We start from the raw sequence: 22,296 nt of genomic DNA, 5'->3' as shown, positions 1-22,296 counted from the left end.
TCCAGTTCCACATTCCAGCCTGGCTTCCAAGCTGTATGGTTAAGGCTTCAAGCCATGCCTTTGGTCCCCAGGCCTTTGCCCCTGGCTCCTGATTCAGCTGTCTATTTTACTTCATTATTTGTTTACTTATTTTGAAGGAGGGGGATCCCTGGAGTTCTCTGCTACCTTTGAAATTCCAGTGATGCCTCAGATGTGTGAATAGTTTGTAGAGAGAAAGCTGCAGAGGCCTCCTGGCATTCATGAGGAGAACATCTCTAAAACATTCAAAATGTCCATTGCACTAAAAATCGGATGGTTGAGCCTAGAGGAACGAATTATACAGACTAAGAGACTTTGGAAGGGAAGGAAGGGACCATGTACCCATTGATCCAAGGCAGAGGGTGTTTTCTGTCCCTTGGCTCCTGTACTGGGATCTGATATTGGGAAATGGTGACAGAGGACTGAACTGCATCCTTTCTTGAACAGATGGAAGAAAAGCAGAATTCCACAGCAGCATTTGGACCCCAGAGTCCCAGGGGCACACAGCAGCATGAGAACTCCTTCCCCTCCCATTCCTGGTCCTTGGAGATGTTGATAAACAGATTGAAGGCCCTAGATGGCAGGAGAGATGACAAGCTGGCCAGTGTCATGGACACCTTGGGGGAGTTTGGCACGTTCCAGTGGAGGCTGGTGGCCCTCACCTTCATTCCCAGCATGCTGTCCTCCTTCTTCATGCTTTCTGACCACTTCATGCTCACGGCCCAGAGGCCCTACTGTAACACCAGCTGGATCCTGGCAGTGGGCCCCAACCTCTCAGTGGCTGAGCAGCTGAACCTGACCCTGCCCCGGGCACCCAATGGCAGTTTCCTAACATGCCTCATGTATATACCTGTGTCATGGGATCTAGATTCTATCATCCACTTTGGCCTCAACTATACAGAAACATGCAAATATGGGTGGATCTATCCTTACGCTGACAAGCGCTCTCTGGTCAATGAGGTACGCTTTTGTCTTCTGTTGGGTTGGCTGTGGCTACCCAGGAAAGTGGCAGAGATGGGGAGCAATTGGCCTGAGCATACTCTGCAGAGGTATACCAGAGAAGGAAATCGGGGCTCTTATTCCCCAACACTGGGCTCCAACTTTCTTAGCCAGGAAACTAGAATGCATTATGGCTTAGAGATGGGCTTGCCACCTGTCCAGAGAATTCAGGACAGGTTGTGGCTCTTGTCTTCTGGTCAAGGGAAGACCCTGCAGCTGGGAGCACTTAGGGATGGGGCATAGGTAGCTGTGTGTAGGGAGTCTTTACTCTGTTACCTCTGTATCCTCTCCGGCATCTGGCAGACCTTGGATCTAAGCCTGGATTGAGATAGTAGAGGCACTTGGCAAGGGAGATGGGTCAGGAGGCAACCCAGCAGGACGCACAGAAGCTAGAGGTGGAAAAGAAAAGACTTGTGTTGGGCATGTCTCACAGGGCTTCATACCTTGAGTTGAGGCCTGGGCCTTTTTCCATGGGGAACTCCAAGTTGGAGCCCAGGACCAGTTTGTGTGCCCATGCTTAATAAGCTCCACCAATCCCCCTTCTTACCTCAGGTCTTCACTTCCTCTCTCCAGCGTTAGCTACAGGGTCTACCAGGTGCTGGACAGACAGGGTCCAGGGGTAACAGAGTGAAGACACTTTACATAGAACCACCTGTCCCTTTGCCTGGGTGCCGTCTGCCTAAAGCAGCACTTTTCAACCTGTAGGTTGCAACCCCCTTGGAAGTCAAAGAACCCTTTCACAGGGCTCTCATATCAGATATCCTGCATATCAGATATTTGCATTACAATTCATAGTAGTAGCAAAATCACAGTTATGAAGTGGTAACAAAATAATTTTAAGGTTGGGGGATCACCACAACAGGAGGAACTGTATTAAAGGGTCTCAGCCTTAGGCAGGCTGAGAGCCACTGGCCTAGGGTTATGCTCTGGGCCAAGCTCAGCCTCTGCTCCCCAAAGGCTCGGCCTGTGTGGAGACTCATCAGTGCCTGTGTCTATGTCTCACCTGCAGTTTGACCTGGTGTGTGGGAATGAAGCGAGGAAGGAAAGCATACAGACCGTGTTCCTGGCAGGAATTCTGACAGGCTCTCTTCTCTTCGGGTTCTTAAGTGACAAGTGAGTCTCCTGGCATTCCCACCAAGCCCTGGGATACTCTGCCTCCATCTCAGGAGATGCCATAGCCCATGGACTCTGAATAAGTCTCAAGCTGGGGAAGGCAAATGCAGGGATGCTCCAAAGCCCCGGGTAACACAGAGTCTGGCCCAGATGCACACCACAGCAGGCCCCGGAAGTGTGACGCTTGGTGGCATTTCCTCCTTACACCTACAGGATGGGCCGCTATCCAACCATCCTGATGTCACTGCTGGGGCTCCTCATCTTTGGCTTCGGGACAGCCTTTGTGAGCAGCTTTTACCAGTATCTGTTCTTCCGCTTCGTTGTGGCCCTGGCGGCTGTGGGCTATGCCATCAGCAGTGTGTCCTTAGGTGACTGACTCTCAAGGGCCAAGGTGGGATGGAAATGGATACAGTTCAAGAGGGAGCAGGAGGCAGATCTACCTGGGATGAACAGGCTAACACTAACTTCTGGGGAGGCAGCAGGCCACAGAGCACAATGGAGAAGGAGCAAGAGGCTCATTCCACTCTTGGCTGCCCAAAGGTGTGAGGGAGTCAAAAGGGAGTGCCCCTGACCCTCATCCCACATAGTATTCTCCTGTAACCCGAATGTTCTTCTCACACTTCTTGCATCTCCTGTACTTTGAGAATCAGGGAGCTGCTAAGTCCTATATGTATGTGCTTTGCTTGTTTCATCCTGAGCCCCAGAGAGTTGGCCAGTTTGTTCAGGGCACACAGCAGGAAGGAGCTGGGGTTCTACCCAGGCCTGTGCAATGCTAACACCCCCAATGCATGTACACCCATACCTAGACTCAAGTGCCTGCAGTCCCTCTTTTTCTTGGGGTTCTCTGGCACCTCTTCTCACTGAGAACCTGCCAGAGCATAGCAGAAGGGATTAACCCTCTATAGAGCCTTAGGCCAAAGAGAGCAAAGCATGAATACACTCCCAGACAAGTAGTTCCTTGTCTCAGCACACGTCAGACCATGGAGATGCCCTGAACAAGGGAGTGGCTGGAGGCAGAAGAAATGGAACCGTGTGTGTGTGTGTGTGTGTGTGTGTGTGTGTGTGTGTGTGTGTTCTGAGGAGGGGTCCAAGGAGGTTCATCAAGGCATAGGGTGTGCAGTGGGGGGGGGTAGTCTGAGGAGGTTCATCAAGGCACAAGGTGTGCAGTGGGGGGCGGGGTCCGAGGAGGTTCATCAAGGCATAGGGTGTGCAGTGGGGGGGGGTAGTCTGAGGAGGTTCATCAAGGCACAAGGTGTGCAGTGGGGGGCAGGGTCCGAGGAGGTTCATCAAGGCATAGGGTGTGCACTGGGGGACACAGAGACAGTTTAGCTCTGAGAGGTGTCTGAAGATCTGGAATAGGCAGAAGCAACTTGGTCTACTCTGAACTTTCCAGGGCAGGGTGGGCATGTCAGCCAGCTCCCTGGCACCTGGGGACTGTGAACTGACCACAGCTTTGTCCTCACGTTCTCTGCACAGTCATGGAGTGGCTGGTGGGTGAGCACCGGGCCCAAGCTGTCATTCTGGGGCACTGCTTCATTGCTGTAGGGGTCCTTTTCCTGTCTGTGTCTGCCTACAAAATCTCCCACTGGAGGCTGCTGTTCCTGTTGGGCGGCATGCCCATGCTTCCCCTCGTCTCCAGTATCTGGTGAGCAAGCAGTACAGGGCGTACACAGGGTGACTCTCACAGGTGGGATGGAGGGGCATGGAAGAGGGTGGGAGATGCATGGCCTGAGGAGGAGCCAGAGGCATTCAGCACCCTCAGAGGAGAAACTGAAAGAAACGCCAAAGAGGTGGTTGGAGGGACAGTGGGAGTGACAGAGCTCCCAAGGCTTGAAGAGGTAGGACTGAAAAACTTGGGATGGCCTAGTCACCCTCTTGAGGTGATGTCACTGGAGGAGAGCCAGAGGCATGACCCATGAGTTGAAGCTGAGTAAATGGAGTCCCTTTTACCCCAGTGACCTTCAGGGGGAAAGGAAAGTAGCTTGTGTGGTTGGCTGAGGCATGTTCAAGCTATTTGCTGTTTTCAAACGTAGGGAGCCACAGACAGGAATCTAAGAGGTGGGAGCTGTGAAGGTACCATTCATGTAGCAAAGCTCAGAGGAACAAGGAGGGAGACAACAGTATTCTGGATTTGTCTGAGCAGAGGGGAGTCAAGGCTGAGAAGGAGCTATGAGACAAAAAAAAAAAAAAAAAAAAAAAAAAAAAAAAAAAAAAAAAAAAAAAAAAAAGAATGGAAAATCTCAACAACTCTGATGGGCATCAGGAAGTAGAATCGAGGCTTCAGAGGGTGGAGATAATGGGTAAGAAGCTGGGGACCTGAGACATGACCCCAGCCTGCCTAGCTTCAGAGCCCCTGACTGGAACTGCCTGCACCATACAGAGGATAAATATAAAAGATGAGTTACAACAGGGGACATGTAAGTGGCTTGGGACATTTCCAGTTCTGCAGAAGTTAGGAACCAGTCTTGACAGTCCTCCAGAGATCAGTGAGTGTGGGTGGCAGATCCCAGATTGTGTGTGTCTGTCATGTATCTGGGACAGCTTGATCTTAAGGGTCAAAGGGTTTAAAAATCTTCAGGATTTTTAAAATGTTATTAACACAGGGCTGGGAAGATAGACAGACCCAGTGGGCACGGTGCCTGCCATCCTAATGTGAGGACCTGTCTTTGGGCCCCAGTATCCATGTAAAAGGCCAACATGGTACTGTATGCTTTTAATCCCAGCACTAGAGGGACGAGAACGGAGCACCCCTGGGGCTTTCTGCTCAGCCAGTCAGTTAGTCAGTTAGTCAGTCAGTCAGTCAGTTAGTCAGTTAGTCAGTTAGTCAGTTAGTCAGTTAGTCAGTTAGTCAGTCAGTCAGTCAGTCAGTCAGTCAGTTAGTCAGCCAGTCAGTTAGTCAGTCAGTTAGTCAGTTAGTCAGTTAGTCAGTCAGTCAGTCAGTTAGTCAGTTAGTCAGTCAGTCAGTTAGTCAGTCAGTTAGTCAGTTAGTCAGTTAGTCAGTCAGTCAGTTAGTCAGTCAGTCAGTCAGTTAGTCAGTTAGTCAGTCAGTTAGTCAGTTAGTCAGTTAGTCAGTTAGTCAGTTAGTCAGTTAGTCAGTCAGTCAGTTAGTCAGCCAGTCAGTTAGTCAGTTAGTCAGTTAGTCAGTTAGTCAGCCAGTCAGTTAGTCAGCCAGTCAGTTAGTCAGTTAGTCAGCCAGTCAGTTAGTCAGTTAGTCAGTTAGTCAGTTAGTCAGTTAGTCAGTTAGTCAGTTAGTCAGCCAGTCAGTTAGTCAGTTAGTCAGTTAGTCAGTTAGTCAGTTAGTCAGTTAGTCAGTTAGTCAGTTAGTCAGCCAGTCAGTTAGTCAGCCAGTCAGTTAGTCAGTTAGTCAGTTAGTCAGTTAGTCAGTTAGTCAGCCAGTCAGTTAGTCAGTTAGTCAGTCAGTCAGTTAGTCAGTCAGTCAGTTAGTCAGTTAGTCAGTTAGTCAGTTAGTCAGTTAGTCAGTTAGTCAGTTAGTCAGTTAGTCAGCCAGTCAGTTAGTCAGTTAGTCAGTTAGTCAGTTAGTCAGTTAGTCAGTTAGTCAGTTAGTCAGTTAGTCAGTCAGTTAGTCAGTTAGTCAGTTAGTCAGTTAGTCAGTCAGTCAGTCAGTTAGTCAGTTAGTCAGTTAGTCAGTTAGTTAGTCAGTTAGTCAGTCAGTCAGTTAGTCAGTTAGTCAGTTAGTCAGTCAGTCAGTCAGTCAGTCAGTCAGTTAGTCAGTCAGTCAGTCAGTCAGTCAGTCAGTTAGTCAGTTAGTCAGTTAGTCAGTCAGTCAGTCAGTCAGTCAGTCAGTTAGTCAGTTAGTCAGTCAGTCAGTCAGTTAGTCAGTCAGTCAGTCAGTCAGTCAGTCAGTCAGTTAGTCAGTCAGTCAGTCAGTCAGTTAGTCAGTTAGTCAGTTAGTCAGTCAGTCAGTCAGTCAGTCAGTTAGTCAGTTAGTCAGTTAGTCAGTCAGTCAGTCAGTTAGTCAGTCAGTCAGTCAGTCAGTCAGTCAGTTAGTCAGTTAGTCAGTCAGTCAGTCAGTTAGTCAGTTAGTCAGTTAGTCAGTTAGTCAGCCAGTCAGTTAGTCAGCCAGTCAGTTAGTCAGTTAGTCAGTTAGTCAGTTAGTCAGCCAGTCAGTTAGTCAGTTAGTCAGTTAGTCAGCCAGTCAGTTAGTCAGTTAGTCAGTTAGTCAGTTAGTCAGTTAGTCAGTTAGTCAGCCAGTCAGCCAGTCAGTCAGTCAGTTAGTCAGTTAGTCAGTTAGTCAGTTAGTTAGTCAGTTAGTCAGTTAGTCAGTTAGTCAGTTAGTCAGTTAGTCAGTCAGTCAGTCAGTCAGTCAGTCAGTTAGTCAGTCAGTCAGTTAGTCAGTCAGTCAGTCAGTCAGTTAGTCAGTTAGTCAGTTAGTCAGTCAGTCAGTCAGTCAGTCAGTTAGTCAGTTAGTCAGTTAGTCAGTTAGTCAGTCAGTCAGTCAGTTAGTCAGTCAGTCAGTTAGTCAGTCAGTCAGTCAGTTAGTCAGTTAGTCAGTTAGTCAGTCAGTCAGTCAGTCAGTCAGTCAGTCAGTTAGTCAGTTAGTCAGTTAGTCAGTTAGTTAGTCAGTTAGTCAGCCAGTCAGTTAGTCAGTCAGTCAGTTAGTCAGTCAGTCAGTCAGTCAGTTAGTCAGTTAGTCAGTCAGTCAGTTAGTCAGTTAGTCAGTTAGTCAGTTAGTCAGTTAGTCAGTTAGTCAGTCAGTCAGTTAGTCAGTTAGTCAGTTAGTCAGTTAGTCAGTTAGTCCCAGGTGCAGGTGAGAGACTCTGCTTCAAAAATAAACCAGTTGGTTCCTGAGAAAGACACCTAATGTTGACTTTTGGCTTCTACACAAATGCACACATACACACACATTGCCACACAGACACCCTGTGCACGTGTATGTCTGCATACACATAAACATGTATGCACACCCCTGCCACATACAACCTCTATACAAGTGTTACTAATGTAGTAGGCACATATTAAATACATTATAATACCAGGAGCTTTGTAGTGTCAAGATCCCAGTTTCTCTTCTCTCAGCCTCTAGTTCCTTTCCCAGAATTCCTCACTGAGGTTTTTCAGTCTTTCTCCTGTCTGTTGTACATGCTTAGAGCCAATATCATCTTCAGTGGCTGGATTCCCCGGGGCACAGTTTTCTTCAGCCACTGTCTTCAGACATGCCCTGTCAGCTAATTCTTCCCGATACCTACAATATCCTGGAAAGGTCCCATCTCTTTCCAGCCACTCTTACTTATAAGAATAAGTGTCATTTTGATAACTAAGAATAGGGACTGAGGATGTAGATCAGTAGTAGAGAGCTTGCCTAACTAATGCAAGATCCCCAGACTCCATTACTGCACTGAAAACAACAGCTGGACCCCACCCCAGTGTCTGACCAACATCTGGACCCCAGCCCCGGTGTCTGACCGACAGCTGGACCCCAGCCCCGGTGTCTGACTGGCAACTGAATCTTACCCCAGTGTCTGTAACAGCAGGCCTCAGTGGAGTCTAGGAATCTACACTCCTAACTTTCCAATGGTGATTCTGGCTCACTGGCCACACTGCAGGACCCACTCTGTTTGGTGGTTTTCCTCCAAGGATCCCAAGGCCTAATTCACTACCCGTTACACTCTCCAGGGAGTCTGGAGGCAGGAATTCTTGCCTTTAAAAAGTGCTTTTCTTGAGATTATAGTGACATTATATTTCCCTTCCCTTTTCGCCCTCTTGTCACTGAAGAACTTCCCTCAGTTCCCAGGTACTTCCCTTCTCCAGCCTTCTCTATGCTTTTAGCATAGACTCCCAAGGCAATGGAGCAACCTTACCTGTGAGAACTTGTGTCTAGTGCCCTCCGGAACTAGGACAGTCTCCCATTTTTCTCTAAATGTGCTGCGCAGCATTGGCTTTGTGGGCTGTGTGACGAGATTGTAAGCAATGAGATGGAATTATCTGGGAGACATGCCTCTGAGGGATTATCTCTGTGGTGGCATCATTCCCGGGGCTGGGATCCTGGACTGTATAAAAAGGAAAAGTACAAGCATCCATTGCTCCACTTCTGACTTGAGATGTGATATGACCAGTTGCCTCAAGTTCCTGTCGCTGTGACTTCCTCATCATGGTAGACCTTGAACTGTGAGACCTTCTTCCTTAAGTTGCTTTTGCTGGACATGTTATCAGAGCAATGAGGAAAGTAACTGATGTAGCTGCCTTTGGGACAGAGGTCCTGAGACTGAACCGCACTGTGTCACCTAACTGCCTTTATAACCCGAGGATGGGTCTTGTAACTTTCTAAGCTTCCCGGGGAATCTTCTCCTCCTCCCTACAGGAGAGAGTGTTTCAGTTTGGAGGCCATGGCTGCAACAGTGAGGATATGTTAACTACAATTCACATTTCTGTGACAAAACCCCTGGCGAAAGCAACCTAAGAAAGGGAAGGGGTCATTTTTGGTTAACAGTTATAGGGTACAATTCATCACAGCAGGAGCTAAGGCAGTTGGCATACTGCATCCATGTCAGGTAGAAAGGGGGGGGGGGGGGGGAGAGGGAGGGAGAGTGAGAGGGAGGAGAAGAAGGGAGACATGCTGATCTTCAGCTCACTTTCTCTTTTTTATTCAGTCCAGGAACCAGACCATAGAATGCTGCCCATGTTTAGGGTGGGTATTGCCAGCTCAATCAATGGAATGTAGAAATTCCTTTACAGACACACCCAGAGGTTTATCTCCTAGGTGACTGTGTGATATTAACTACCACAGAGGATGCAAGCATTTAGATCAGAGCACCTACTGAGTTAGAAGTGCTCCATCTATGTACCCCCCTTGTAGAGAACTTGTCTTTTATTTTTCAAGTTTTATTTTATGTGTATGAGTGTTTTATCTGCATGTCTGTGTACCACTTGCATGCCTGGTATACGTGGGAGGCCAGAAGAGGGAGTTGGATCCCTGGACTTTGGAGTTACCGAGAGTCATGAGGCAGCGTGTGGGTGCTGAGAATCAAACCCAGGACCTCCTGAGCTCAGCCAGTGCTCTTACCCTCAGAACCATCTTGCCATTCATGTACTTCTGCGTGCACTTGGTGTAGTTCTTCAACCATGCCTTCCCCCCAGGAATTTTGTCTTTGAGAGCTCATAACATTTTTAGAAGTTCTGGGTTTTGGTGGACACATGCCGAATATCCTGTCTTTTAGAAGAAGTTCCAGTGTGAGTCCCTCAGCCTCAGCATGGAAAGCTGTGATTTATCACAGCTATACCATGGGGAAGAAGGAAGGAGCAGAGAAAATAAGGGGGTGAATTAGTCTCTGGTGTCCCAAATGAATGCCTGCAGCAGCCAGCCAGAGGCCAGAGTGATACAAGAAATTAGCACTTTGTAGAGAGCATCTTATCAGGGACCCAGCTTCCACTGGCTCTGCCTCTGTGACTTTGATCACATCCTCATTTCCCAAGTCTAAGAATAAAACGTCATACTAGGTCCAGGGCAAGGTGTAGAGTAAACACAACGTTTTTTATACAAGTTCATATACTTGTTTTATACTATGTTCAATACCAACTGTTTTTTTCCTTATGTTTTTTTAACCTATCTTCTCGTACTTCCGTGCTTTAGTTGGTCATCTGTGTGGGGTCTGACAGCCTGGAGGGATTGGAAAAATGGAAAAGGAACATTAGTTTTTGATATCTATATTAGTTACTTTTCTACTTCTCTGATATGACACCATGACCAAGGCAATGTATAAAAGAGAGTTTAGTGGAGGCTTAGTTTCTGAGAGTTAGAGTCTGTGACCATCATGGCAGGGAGCATGGTGGCAGGCAGGCAGGCAGGCAGACAGGCATGGCATTGGAGCCATAGCTGAGAGCTTATATCTTGATCCACAAGTATGGGGCAGAGAGAGGGGAGGGGCTAACTTGGAACAGCAGAAGCTTTTGAACAAAGCCCACTCCCAGTGACACACCTCCTCTAACAAGGCCACACCTTCTAATCCTTCCCAAACAGTTCCACCAATTGGAAACCAAGAATTCAAACATGAGCTTGTGGAGCTGTTCTCATCCTGACCACCACATTATCTAAGACAAATGTGGTAGCAGAGAAAGCAGGACAGAGTAAAGCATCACTCATCCTTGTTTTCACAGGGCAGAGCGCTGCAACCTGGGGTGAGACCCAGGCCCCCTCCCCACACACACTCCATGATGTTGAAGAGACAGAGGGAGCAGGCCAAACATCAATATAAGGATTAAGAGGAGTCTTGTAGCTTGACTTCCCTGGAGAATTATGAAAGAAACATCTATTCACTCCAAATAGGGAAAGAGCCAGCAGATCACAGAAAGATGAAGTCTACCTTGGTGAATGAACAAGTTTATTGATGTCACTTAGCAGCATATGGGAAACTCACAGGCAGTTGCATCACCAAGAAGTCCCTCTACAAGTCATTGCTGACACATTACACATTTTAATATCCCAGGATTATATAGCAGAGGCAGGAGGGAGCAGTGGTTATAGTCTCAGGAGAGGGTTAGGGGATGATATTGTGACCCTCTCACCCTTTCTCTAATAGATGATGTTAGCAGACCCATGACCATAAACCTAGTTATCTGCTATATATTCTATTGACTTTGTTGCCATGACTATGGGCCAAGGTCTGTGTAGGTCACTACAGCCACTCTGCTTCATGGTAGTGATGGTCATGTCAAGCCCAAAGACAATAGCTGCAGAGCACTATGTGTTCTTCTGCAGTGTTCCCAGAGCTTGGAGAGGCTGTTGAATCTCTGTTCCTTCACTAGGCCTAAGGATTGGCCCACATATGCTATAGCAACAGACACTTGTTCTCAGCAGTTTAACTGCTTGTAAGTCTCTGCAGTAATGACCACCTAATGTAGAAAGAAATTTTCCTTCAATTGGCATCCAGTAGCAATATAGTCATAAATGCCTACAGAACAAGTTGACAAGCATGTTGTATTGGCTTACCAAAACAGCAGTAGTGATTTCCCCACTGGAGCTTACCATTTCCCAAGCCACAAGTTTTTGTCTGATCACTGTACCAAACATGGGTTCCCTCCCACAGAGCGAGCATTAAGTCCAAGGTGGAGGTAGTTGGTTGCATCTGTAACTGGTGTGCCACTATTACAACAGAGCCATGCTGATAAACAGGGCCCAGAACTGAGCAAGGGTATTGGTGATGACAGTTCTCTCCTAGTAGCCTGTATAATACCTTCAAAAATGATGATCACAAGTAAGGAGAATGCTTATAGCTAAGATTAAGCTTGATTTGTTTGCTGAAACCAGAGCATGTGGTATCTTTAGCATTAGGGACTACCCATCCTATTTTGGTATGCAGCCACGGCAGTGGTAATAGCCTGAATGGTTTACAAGACTTCACAGTCCTCCTGGGACGGAGCAGTGGCTTACCCCTCTATATCTAAGGTTGTAACTATCTTACAGAGATCTCGTCTGTCACTTCTACTTGTGCGCTCTCTCCTCATTATCCAATCCTTCCCTGGAGTTTCAAGGCTTTGAATCCCAGCAGGGGCTTTTCTGCAAAGATCTCATTTATAATCTTTCCCTTATGCTACCTCAAGACATAAAATGATGACAACCAAATGCCAAGCCAGCATTTCCATCCATCTTTCCTCTTGTTTAGTTTACCTGCCAAATCGGTCTTTACAGAGGATACCACATCTACAGCTTCTCCCCTTCACAACTTCTCCGTTCGTTATAGGCAAGTTCCCTTTGGGCAGGCAGCTTAGCTTCAGTTCATGTTTTGTGGCCCATAGCAACAGCCATGCAGTGCAGCTATGCAAGTGCCTTTACATGTTCTGACAGGCTGGCACCTGTGTGCCACTTCCAGGGATCACAACAGAATGTCTAGTTCACTAGCTTTGGGGAGACATCCCTGTGTGCATGTGGTAAACCACATTCATCAAGGAAGGAATTCCAGCACATACTGCACAAAGCAAGATGGGCAACCCAGGATTTCTTCCATGGGTGTTCCACCCTGAGTCACCTTGACTGTTTTTTGTTAAAAAAAAATTGTATGCAGGTATGTGTCTGTGTGTGGGTATATGCACATATGTGCACATATCTGCAGAAGTCAGACAGAAGGTGTCAGTTCCCCTGGAGTTGGAGTTACAGGTGATCGGGAGCCACCAGACATGGGTGCTGGAACTTAAGTCCTCTGCAAAATCAGTATGCTCTTCTAACCACTGGACCATCTCTATAACCCTGTATTCTTCGTGTTGTTATTTGTTTTTTCCTTTCATTGAAAATTGATTTCTTTCTCACATAATCTGTGAGAAATATTTTTTTTTTTTAACCGAGTCTTGGCTACTCTTATGGAATCCAGGCTGACCCCAAGTTTACATCAATTCCCCATCTCAGCCTCCCAGATGCTGGGTTTATAGGAATACCGCCATGCCTAGCTCTCACCAATGCTCCTGTCAAGTCCCTGCTGTGCAAGAACTGGTTACCATACACTTATCCTAGAGAGATGTGAAAGACACACTTATTCACCCCTAATAATAAAGAGGCCAACAGACCAAGGAAAGATTCATCAAGTCCAGTTTGGCAAATACATGAACTTATTGATGTTCCTTGCTTGCACACAGGCAGCTCACCAACAATTTCATCACCAGGCACCCCACCCCTTAGTCAGGTTTTACCCTTTATGTACTTCAGCATTTCTAAGATCCTGCTACTACATAGCAATGGGTAGAAGGGGTGGAATGTTCAACAGCCTTACCACCTTCAGAGTTAGCCATTGTAGGCTTAGTCCTTTTCATTTTGTTGCCACAACCATGGGCCAAGGAATGTTTGCCATAGTCACCACAGCCATTCTGCTTCATGGTGGTGGTGGTCATGTCAAGCCTGAAGGAAATAGCTATACTATAGTTTTCAGGGAGTGGGCATGGAGGATGATGCTCAGGTATGTCTTCGAACCTGTGCAGGAAGAGCTGAGAGGTGACTGGGCGGGAGTGGGGGTTGTAGAGGCTTACATTAGAAGGCCTGGCTGCCATATAGATGCAGAAGGCACCTTGAGGTTGGTGGTGGCTTTCAAGATTCCTTGGTCACATGCTGATACAGATGGCCACAGCTGAGGTGTCTCTGCTGGAGAGCCACTGTCTTCGGGCATCCTGAAATTCTGAAGTAAGAGAGAGGTGGGCCATACAGGGTTCTCCGAGAGTCCCCACGATGGTTGATGGTGAAGGGGAAAGTGGAGGAGGCCATGAAGGTGCTGTGCTATGCGGCTGAGGTGAACAAGATGACCATTCCTTTAAATCTTCTAAATGAGGTAAGGGGCCTCGGGCCAGGAGTGAGGCCAGGGCCAGACACCATGGGAAGGCCTTTTCCCCCATCCTTTCATAGGACCTCAGTCTACTGTTTCAGAATGATCATGATGAAACCAAGCCCGGCCTGCACAAGGCCAGAAAGTGGCTAGCACTGGGGGAGGGGCAGGCCTCCCCTGGTGTGGGTGGGCAGAGAGCAAGCTGGGGTCTCGGCTGCCTTTGGCTGGTCCTGCTGTCTTATAGCTGCAGCTGCACAGAAAGAAGGTGACTAAGGGCTCCATCATTGACTTCTACACCAACCAGCATCTCTTCAAGGTGGTCTTGTCCGTGGCCTGTGTGTGGTGAGTGTCCAGGGCTGGCTGCAAACGCGGGCAGGGCGTGGAGGTTGCTCAGGCCTAGGGTCATGTCTCAGCGTTTGTGCCATTCCCACAGCGCACCTCTTCTCTTTGCTTCTGTCCTGTTCCTTCTGAGACTCAGTCCTTCCTCCCTCCTCTTCCTTCTCCTCCCTTTCCCCTCCTCTCCTCCCCTTCCCTTCCCCCCTTCCTCTCCTGTCTCCTCTCCATCCTCCTCCTTCTTTCTCTCTCCCTTGCTCTCTTATTGTTTTGGTCCAGGTTTACCGTCACTTACATCTATTTTACGCTGAGCCTCAAGATGAAGGATTTTGGGGTAGACACCTACTTCAGACAAGTGATCCCAGGCATTCTGGAGGTGCCAGCCCGGCTGTGCTGTATAGTTCTCCTGGAGCACTTGGGCAGGAAATGTAGCCTGTTCCTGAGTCTCATCCTAGCTGCCATCATGTGTTTGTTTCTCCTTTTCCTCCCTCAAGGTACAACACTCCAGGAGGCTGCTCCAGACCTCCCCCTTCTTCAAGGTCTTCCTAGTGTCTCTTATCTGGGCTGGCCAGCTAAGCACAGGAGCTGGATTCCTGTCTATCATTTGCCCTTCCTGAGGAAGCCCAGCCCCCAAGTCAGCATGTACCCACATTCAGAGACCTGAGAGAGGAACTTGGGCTGTCCAAAAAAGAGCTACCCTTGTGTGTGAGGGCAGACAACTGCTATGGGCATCCTCTATGGCCCCATTCCAGCCCCCACCACAAGCAGATCTAGTGGGTAAATGAGAGTAGATGGTAGCAAGTGTTACCTGTGATGTCCAGGATAATCTACTCATTGAAAATTGGTATAGTGGTGACCTGGCCCCATGGTAATAGTCTTGCTCAGAGGCCTTTCTCAGTGGTTCACTGTCTGGCTCCTGGTGCTCAGTATTATTTCCAACATTTCAAGATCCCTGGGCAGTGAACATGGGTCAGTCTGCGGGGCGGGAGTGCACAGAGCTGTGGTGCCCCATCAATGGCCAGTGCCTAGCAGGGGGCTGCAATGTGTGTTTCCCTAAGGAGCCCCTTTCTTTCTCTCAGAGCACCTCTCAGGATCCTCCCAGATGTGAGCAAATACTGGTTAGTTACCACAAAATGAAACATTTTTAGGTTTCTACGGCCTGGTGTTTATTGTTATTGACATTATTGTTGTTGAGCGGGTGACAGATTTACAGATATCATATGTGGGCAAGAAACTAGGAATGGGATTCTGGAGATAAAATTCTGGGGGTTGGAGATGTGGCTCAGTTGGTGAAGCGCTTGCTGCATAAACTTGAAGAGCTGACTTTGGATACCCCGCACTCACGTGAAAGTCTCAGCAGGATAGCATGGGCCATAGTCTGGGTCCTGGGGAGAGAGACAGGAGGATCTCATGTTTGCTGCCCAGCTAATCTTACTGAATCAGCAGGTTCCAGGGTCAGTGAGAAACCCTATCCCTGCAAAATAGGGTTTGGCCGCCAAAGCTGTCCAGCTCTCCCACTATGGTAACTTCAGGATTGGCTGGGCCCCTGCAGATCTCCCTCTGGCTGAATGTCTGAGTCTGCTGGCTATGTGACTAAGTGGTAGAGGTGGGCCATTCAGCTGCCTTTGGCAAGGGACTGAGAAAAGGCTGGAGGGCCCTAAAGGTAGGGTTGCCCAAGACTCAGGGCCATGCTGTCTTCACCCAGAGCTGAAGTCGACGATAGTCTTGGTGCTTGTACTTGGAGAGTTTAGCCTGGCTGCCACTGTCACTATATTCCTGGTCTACACTGCTGAGCTCCTCCCCACTGTCCTCAGGTATGGAGTCTGGTGAGTTGAGGGGGACGGAGGGATGGGACAGTGCCAAGACTGATGTAGCAGCCAAGACTAAACATTTGCCAGGAAACAATCACCATGCTAAACATGGTTTGCATGGATTGGCTCACCCAGCTCTCATCAGAAAACAAAACCCAAATGCTTTCACTGACCTTCTTTGAGTTGACAAAATCAAAGACATGAAAGGTCCTGTTCTAGGTCACACATGCAAGTCAGAGCTGGAGTTTGTACTAAGGGATATCTTGGTTTCTTTTTCTGTCACTGTGATAAAATACTGTGACACAAGTAACTTAGAGAAAAGGAAGTACACTCTGACTCTCAGTTCAGGAGACAGCTCATTATGGTGGGACAGTCCAGGCAGAGGAGCTTGAGGCAGCTGACTGCATCACACCGCAGTCAGGAAGCAGTGACGCATGCATGCCACTGTTGACTGACTCCCTTTCTGCACTTACACAGTCCAGGACCCCAGCCAAGGGAATGGTGCCACCCACAGTGGGCGAGTGTTCCCACCTCAGTCAACCTGCTCAGGGGCCAGTCTCCCAGATGCTTCTACATTGTGTGGGATTGACAATGCATGATAACCATCACATGGGGTCTGGCTCCAGTCCCTGCCTGGCACCTTGTCCTCATTTGCTTTCTATTGTGTGATAGATGCCAAGACCAGAAACAGCTTGGGGAAGGAAGGCTTTTAACCTCACAGCATACCTTCATAAAGGGAAATCAGGAGAGGAACCTGGGGACAGGAACTAAAGCAGAAGCCATGCTGGAATGCTGTTTACTGGCTTGTTCCTTTATGAATTATTCAGTTTGCTTTCTTAGATACCCCAGGACCACTTTCCCATGGGTGGCACTGCTCACAGTGAGCTGGGCCCTCCCATACCAATCATCAGTCAAGGATATGCCCCCACCAGATTTCCCATTGGCCAATCTGATGGGGCGTTTTCTCAACTGAGGTTCTACCTTCCCAGATGATTCGAGGTGTGTCAAATTGACACACCTAACCAGCCCATGCCAGATGCCTGGAGTGTGTGGGTTGCCCTGAGGTTCCTCCTCTTCTCTCATAGAGTGCCTGGTAATAGCAACCCTGTCTTTCTGACCCCTGGGCTGATCCTTTCCTCACATGACCATATGCCATTATGATGGGTACATGGTTAATAACTCACTCACAATATCCAAGAAGGAGGCCAGGAGAAATAACTACCTCTCTTAAATTGATGAAGAACTGGATTCTCCAAGGTCACACAGTGGGCTGGAATAGGGTAAAATGCAGAGTAGTGGTTTTAGGTAGTGTTTCACTTTCACTATACCTAGCCTCTGAGCATAAGAAGTCGTCCAAACCAGTTCTCAACTCCACCTTCAGGTCTACAGGTCTGGGAATGGTGTCTCTAGCCTGCACTGGTGGAGCCATCATGGCTCTGACCATCTTCAACCAGATCAAAACGCAGCTGCCCATCTTCTTCTGCTGTCTCTCTTGCGTCGTGGCCTTGTGCTTCTCCTCTTTGGTGCCAGAAACAAGAAACAAGCCTCTCCGTGATGGCATAGAGTACCATATAAGGTAGATGAGCAGACCTCCTTGTCTAAAGCCCAGGCATTAAAAGTATGCCAGACATTGTCCATCCCAATGACAAGAGGGCCCATGACATGAAGATCACCCTGTTCAAAGAAATCTCCCCAGATCTGCTGGATGTGGTCACTTGCCTGGGTCCAACTCAGGCTCTGCCAATTCTCTCCCTCTGTTTGGCTTTCCTTGCCCATAGATCCTCTCTTTGCCCTGCCCCATCTGCCTACCTAGACTGGGGCATTGTCCTTGGAGATAAGGAAGCTAAGGTGACATAAATTCATTCAGTGTTAGGACCTCTTCTCCTAAAGGGTTTTTGAGAAAATTAAGCCCACATTGTAAATGGTCCAGCATGTGGCAGGTACTCAGTGAAAGCTAGTGACAAAGATGGTGAGACACACTCCAAAGTTACAGGGAAGAGGGGGGGTCTAGCTGGGTCAGGCGATGGAGTCAGCCTGATCCTGAAGATAGGGGTCCTCTTGGACCCATGACCAAGTTTGGCTAGGGACCTAGATGACTGAGAACACCCCATCTCTCTCAGAAGAGGTCATGACTGAGGATGTCTCATGATTTTTTTTTCATCATCCAAAGAGATTCTACTGACTTAAAGAGGAGGAGCCAGGATATTGCTGCAATGATCATAGCTGGGAAGTCAATGTCTGATGTCGTGATTGATGAAGTGACAAAGAATACCATTCTCAATGCCATGCCTCTACAATCAGAAGTAGACATGTTCTTCAACACGGCCTTGGAGAAGCCCAGCACCAGTGAAGCACCCAGCCCAGCTCCCTGAGGACCAGTTTCCCCAGAACATTGTGGATTGGAGTTTACTGGCTGGGTGGGGGGCCATGGATTCAAGGCTTCAAACTCTAGGTCCAGTCTGGCATGTTGGCAGAGTATGTCTTTCTCCAAGGCCAGCCCCCAGGATCCAAAAATATCCCCTTCTGAAGGAGGAGCTAAGTTCTGATTCATTCCAATAAAATATCATGTTGGTCTTGAAATGGTTAGGTCAAGGTTGGCTGTGTCATGACAACCCGGAGGCTGTGGCCTAGACAGGTATGGGGTGGTGGTTAGATGGGCAACCAAGACTTTTCAGGAACTTTGGCTAAATCTTCAGGGACAGCAAATAGTTCTCTGGATAGAGTGGTTTGTGGGATGAGCAATATATCTGAAGTCCAGGGACAGAACAAAGGTACCAATAATACTTTCTAGCCCAGCCATCAGCTCAATCCCAGACCAAGGCCAGAATTCATGAAGGTATGGATGGAAGAGAATGATTAATGAGAATATCTCTCATTGCTTAGGGTATTCTCACTCTTCCCCTTGATATTCCAAATAAGCATGACTTTAAAGCTGACCTATTTCAAGCCTTATCCTGAGAGATGCCCTCCTGATGGCTCCACTAAGCTGCCTCTGACTTCCACCACCCCAAGAAAAAGCCCCGTGACACTGCATGTTAATCATCAACTTGACATGATCTACATTCACCTGGGGATCATGCCTACAGGTGATTATCTTGATCAGGTTAGTTGAGGTGGGAAGACCTGCCTGCTGTCTATGGTACCATTCCTTGAGTTGGGTTCTGAACTGCAGAAGGAGGAAAGTTAGCTGAGAAGCAGCCAGTGTGTATTCATCCCTTTCTGCTTCTTGACTGTGGATGTAATGGGATCACCTAATCTTAAAGTCTCTACCCTGATAAACTGTAACCTCAAACTATAAAACTATGAGCCAAAATAAACCCTGTCTCCCCTAAGTTGCTTTTGTCATGGTATTTTATCACAGTGATGGAGAGTAACTATCCTAGTTAGTTATCTGGACACAGTTATCTAGGAGGAAAATCTCCCTCAAGTAATTGTTTAGATCAGATTGGCCTGCAGGCATGTTTGTGAGGATTGTCTTGATTATTGATGCAGGAGGACTCATGATACAGGTAGTATCATCCCTAGGTCCTGGGCTGTGTAAAGCTAAGCTTGAGCAGTGAGTGAGCCAGGGAAGTGTTCTTGCCTCCAGATTCCTGTCTTGAGTTTCTGTCTAGACTTTGTTCAATGGTGGATTGTGTAGGTAAATTCCATGTTTTGCAACTCTGTGGGTTTGGTGTCCCAGGTTTCAGCACCAAAAATGTAGGTAAATTGGTTGCAACAACTCTGGGAAAGGTGTCCTGACTACCTGGGGAATCAGGCAACACCTTGAGCTGCCTAGGTCAGCTCTGATGGCTGAACTGCAAGAAGACAGTTCAGCCCTGGAGTGCGAAGTATCCTGGACACCTAGAGCTGCTCAGAACAATAGCTCTGACCTGAAGGTGTATGGGACACCTGGAGCTGTTTAGCACAGCTCTGATGGCTGGAACTGCAAAGAAGCAGCCCAACCCTGGAAGGGAAATTTTTCTGACTTCTCAGCAGAGTCAGGCCTGGAACTGCTTCAGCAGAGAAGGGTATCCTGACTCTTTGGGAAAGTCAAGGTATACCTGGTGTGATGGAGGATGGTCTCCCTGCAGGATATAGCAATCCTGCTCCTCTCCTAGAGAGCCTCAACAGTGGAGCTTTGCTCAGCCCCCACTTAAGGGGGCTTCCTAGCAGAGCTCTGCTTCTCCAGCTGAGATGTTGCTTCTTTTGCTTCACTCTGTGAAAGGGGAAACCCCTGCAGAAATGTAGCAATCTCCTACAGCTCCAGAGAAAAGTGTTACTTATTAGCTCGCTCGCTCTCTCTTTCTCTCTCTCTCTCTCTCTCTCTCTCTCTCTCTCTCTCTCTCACACACACACACACACACACACACACACACACACACACTGAGGGATGTCTCATCAAAGATCTTCAGTTCAGCTCTTCCTTGCTCTGTTGTTTCAGCTCTCCCTTGTTTTGTTCACTGGGGGATGTCTCAGCAAGGATCTTCTCTACACCAATGAATGAAGATCTTCACACCCAAAACTCTTAGAAAGAGATTTATTTGGGAGGAGGAGTCCAGGAGAGTAGCTGCCTTTACCAGAGTAGGTAGGACACCCTTTTTCTCTAACTGACTAGGCAGGGTGGTTTACACAGACAGGAAGTCTTGAGGGTGGAGTCAACCCCCAAGGGTTCTACTATCCTGCTCTGTGATTGGTTGGTTTCACAAGTCAGTTGGCCAGGGGCAGAGATGGCTCTGATCTTACTGAGCCAAACAGTGTTTGTTTCTGCCCTGATCTGAGCCGTCTTTCCCTAGTTCTGGGCTCCAGGGTCAGGGTGGGTTTCTTTAGTCAGCCCCTTTTCCCTACAGATTGTGACCTAGAAGTATCAGCTGAATAAACCCTTTCCTTCACTAGTTGCTTTTGGTTCAGAACTTAAAGCAACATAGAGGAGGCTAGAGGAGTAACTAGTACATCACCCATCCTACAGTCTTCAGAGCCCACTGTCCCCCACGGTAAGCCTGCCATTGTCAGCTAACATATGACTCTTCCAAGTAGGGCTCATCTTCACTAGGTGGACTGGAAAGTCCTGGGTGTCGGGCCCTGACACCACTTCCTCTCTCCTTCTGCAGGCTATCCTCTAAGTCAAAGTCTGCCTTGTGGTCTACTCTCTTGCTCATTTTGGTTGAAGATCATGAACTTATAAAAAAAAATAGTTTTGTTTTGTTTTTTAATCTAACTCTGGGAGCTTCTGCAAGGCCAGAAAAGTCTTCAGTTCTCATGAAAGCAAGACAGACTCCTATACACCATTGAAGGCAGGACAGGCTCTTACACACCATTGAAGACAAAGCTGGTTCTTACACACCTGTAGCCAGAAGTTTCTCCAGTCCTGCCTGGCCCTGCATTTGGGACAAATCTCTCCCACTGTCTTGGTCCCAAGTAAACACACAGAGGCTTATATTATTTACAAACTGGTCTATGGGTCAGGCTTGCTGTTAGCTAGCTCTTATAACTTAGCTCAACCCATTTCTATTAATCTATATGTTGCCTCATGGCTGTGGCATTACCAGTCTGCTGGCATTTTGTTGTTCCTTGGGTGGCTGGCTGGCATCTCTTCTATCTCTGCCTTTCTTCTTCCTGTCTCTCTCTTGGATTTCTCATCTAGCTATAACCTGACTTGCCATAGACCAGAGCAGCTTCTTTATTAACCAATTATAGCAACACATATTCACAGCATACAGAAAGACTATCCCACAGCACACACCATTGAAGGCAGGACAGGCTCTTACCATTCCTTTCACTGAGATGTCTTAGTGTAGTAAATGTATGAACTTATACATTATCAGTAAGTTCTGTCTCCCACAAATCTGATAATTTTGTGATAGAATAAACAGTATTGAACATGTTCACTGGGGGCTGGCTCCTTGTATCCAAGGACACAAGTAACACTACAACTAGTGACAGCCCCACAGATACCTGTGGATGTCAAGGATCCCATTTCCATTGTCACTGGTGACTGGCTTTGTCTCATCTCACAGGTACCTTTTAGGGCCTCCACTACTTTTGAGGTGTTAGCCTAAAAGTTACCCCCAGCCCTAATCATAGACTGTCACCTTTCTATGCTTACTACTCACACAAGATGGCTGCTAACAACTTCTCAAAGAGCATGAGGTCAGATAGGAACACTGTTAGACAGTGAATGTTAAGACCACAGAACATGGCATCCCACTAAAGAAGCCCTGAACTATTTTATAGTCTTGGAAGAAGCAAATGCAAAATCTAGTCAGAAAGATCATCAAAACAGCACAGACTCATAGGACATTCTAGGGAAAATGAACTTGTAAATGAAAATTACTGTGAAAGTGAAAAAAAAATAAGACAGAAGAGAACAAGCAAGAAATGGAGAGTTGAACCTCAGTGAAACAATGACAAAACCTCCCTGAAGGGAAGGGGGACAGAACATAGTGTGCAGAGACAAAGTGGGAACCAGAATAGGAGTAAACAGGGAGGAGATGGGAGGAAGAGGAGGGTAAAGGTGGGAAAATGAGGAGGAACAACCAACACTGAAGGCCATTTGAAAACCCTTATGGAAACCTACCACTGTAGAAGCTTCCTAAAATGTGTACATATGTGAAAGCTGGCATCTTATGCCACCAAATAAAACCTCCAGTTTGCCAAAGGGGGGGCCCATGGAAACCTCCAAACATCACAGGCTATTGCCAAGGCTATTTCTTGCTCTCTATAACCTGAAGGTAAGATCCTATCTTGAAGACAAGACTGACTCACTTAGTCATTGAACAAGGAGA

At 47.6% G+C, this 22,296-nt stretch overlaps 1 protein-coding gene across 1 annotated transcript; it reads left to right on the top strand.

Annotated features, from left to right (window-relative positions):
- Positions 1-465: 465 nt before the first annotated feature.
- Slc22a14 (solute carrier family 22 member 14) lies at positions 466-19,437 on the top strand. The gene is given in 12 exon segments (XM_036193667.1): positions 466-978; positions 2,027-2,130; positions 2,344-2,498; positions 3,676-3,775; positions 13,274-13,394; positions 13,633-13,730; positions 14,001-14,215; positions 15,427-15,535; positions 16,914-17,108; positions 17,703-17,880; positions 17,882-17,949; positions 19,311-19,437. Coding segments are annotated over 12 exon segments (1,983 nt in total).
- The last annotated feature ends 2,859 nt before the right edge of the window (positions 19,438-22,296 follow it).

This window comes from Onychomys torridus, chromosome 7 (genome assembly GCF_903995425.1).
Source record: "Onychomys torridus chromosome 7, mOncTor1.1, whole genome shotgun sequence".
Classification (NCBI taxonomy): domain Eukaryota; kingdom Metazoa; phylum Chordata; class Mammalia; order Rodentia; family Cricetidae; genus Onychomys; species Onychomys torridus.
The sequence above is the reverse complement of the archived record's forward strand: the minus strand, read 5'-3'. Positions and strand labels throughout refer to the sequence as shown.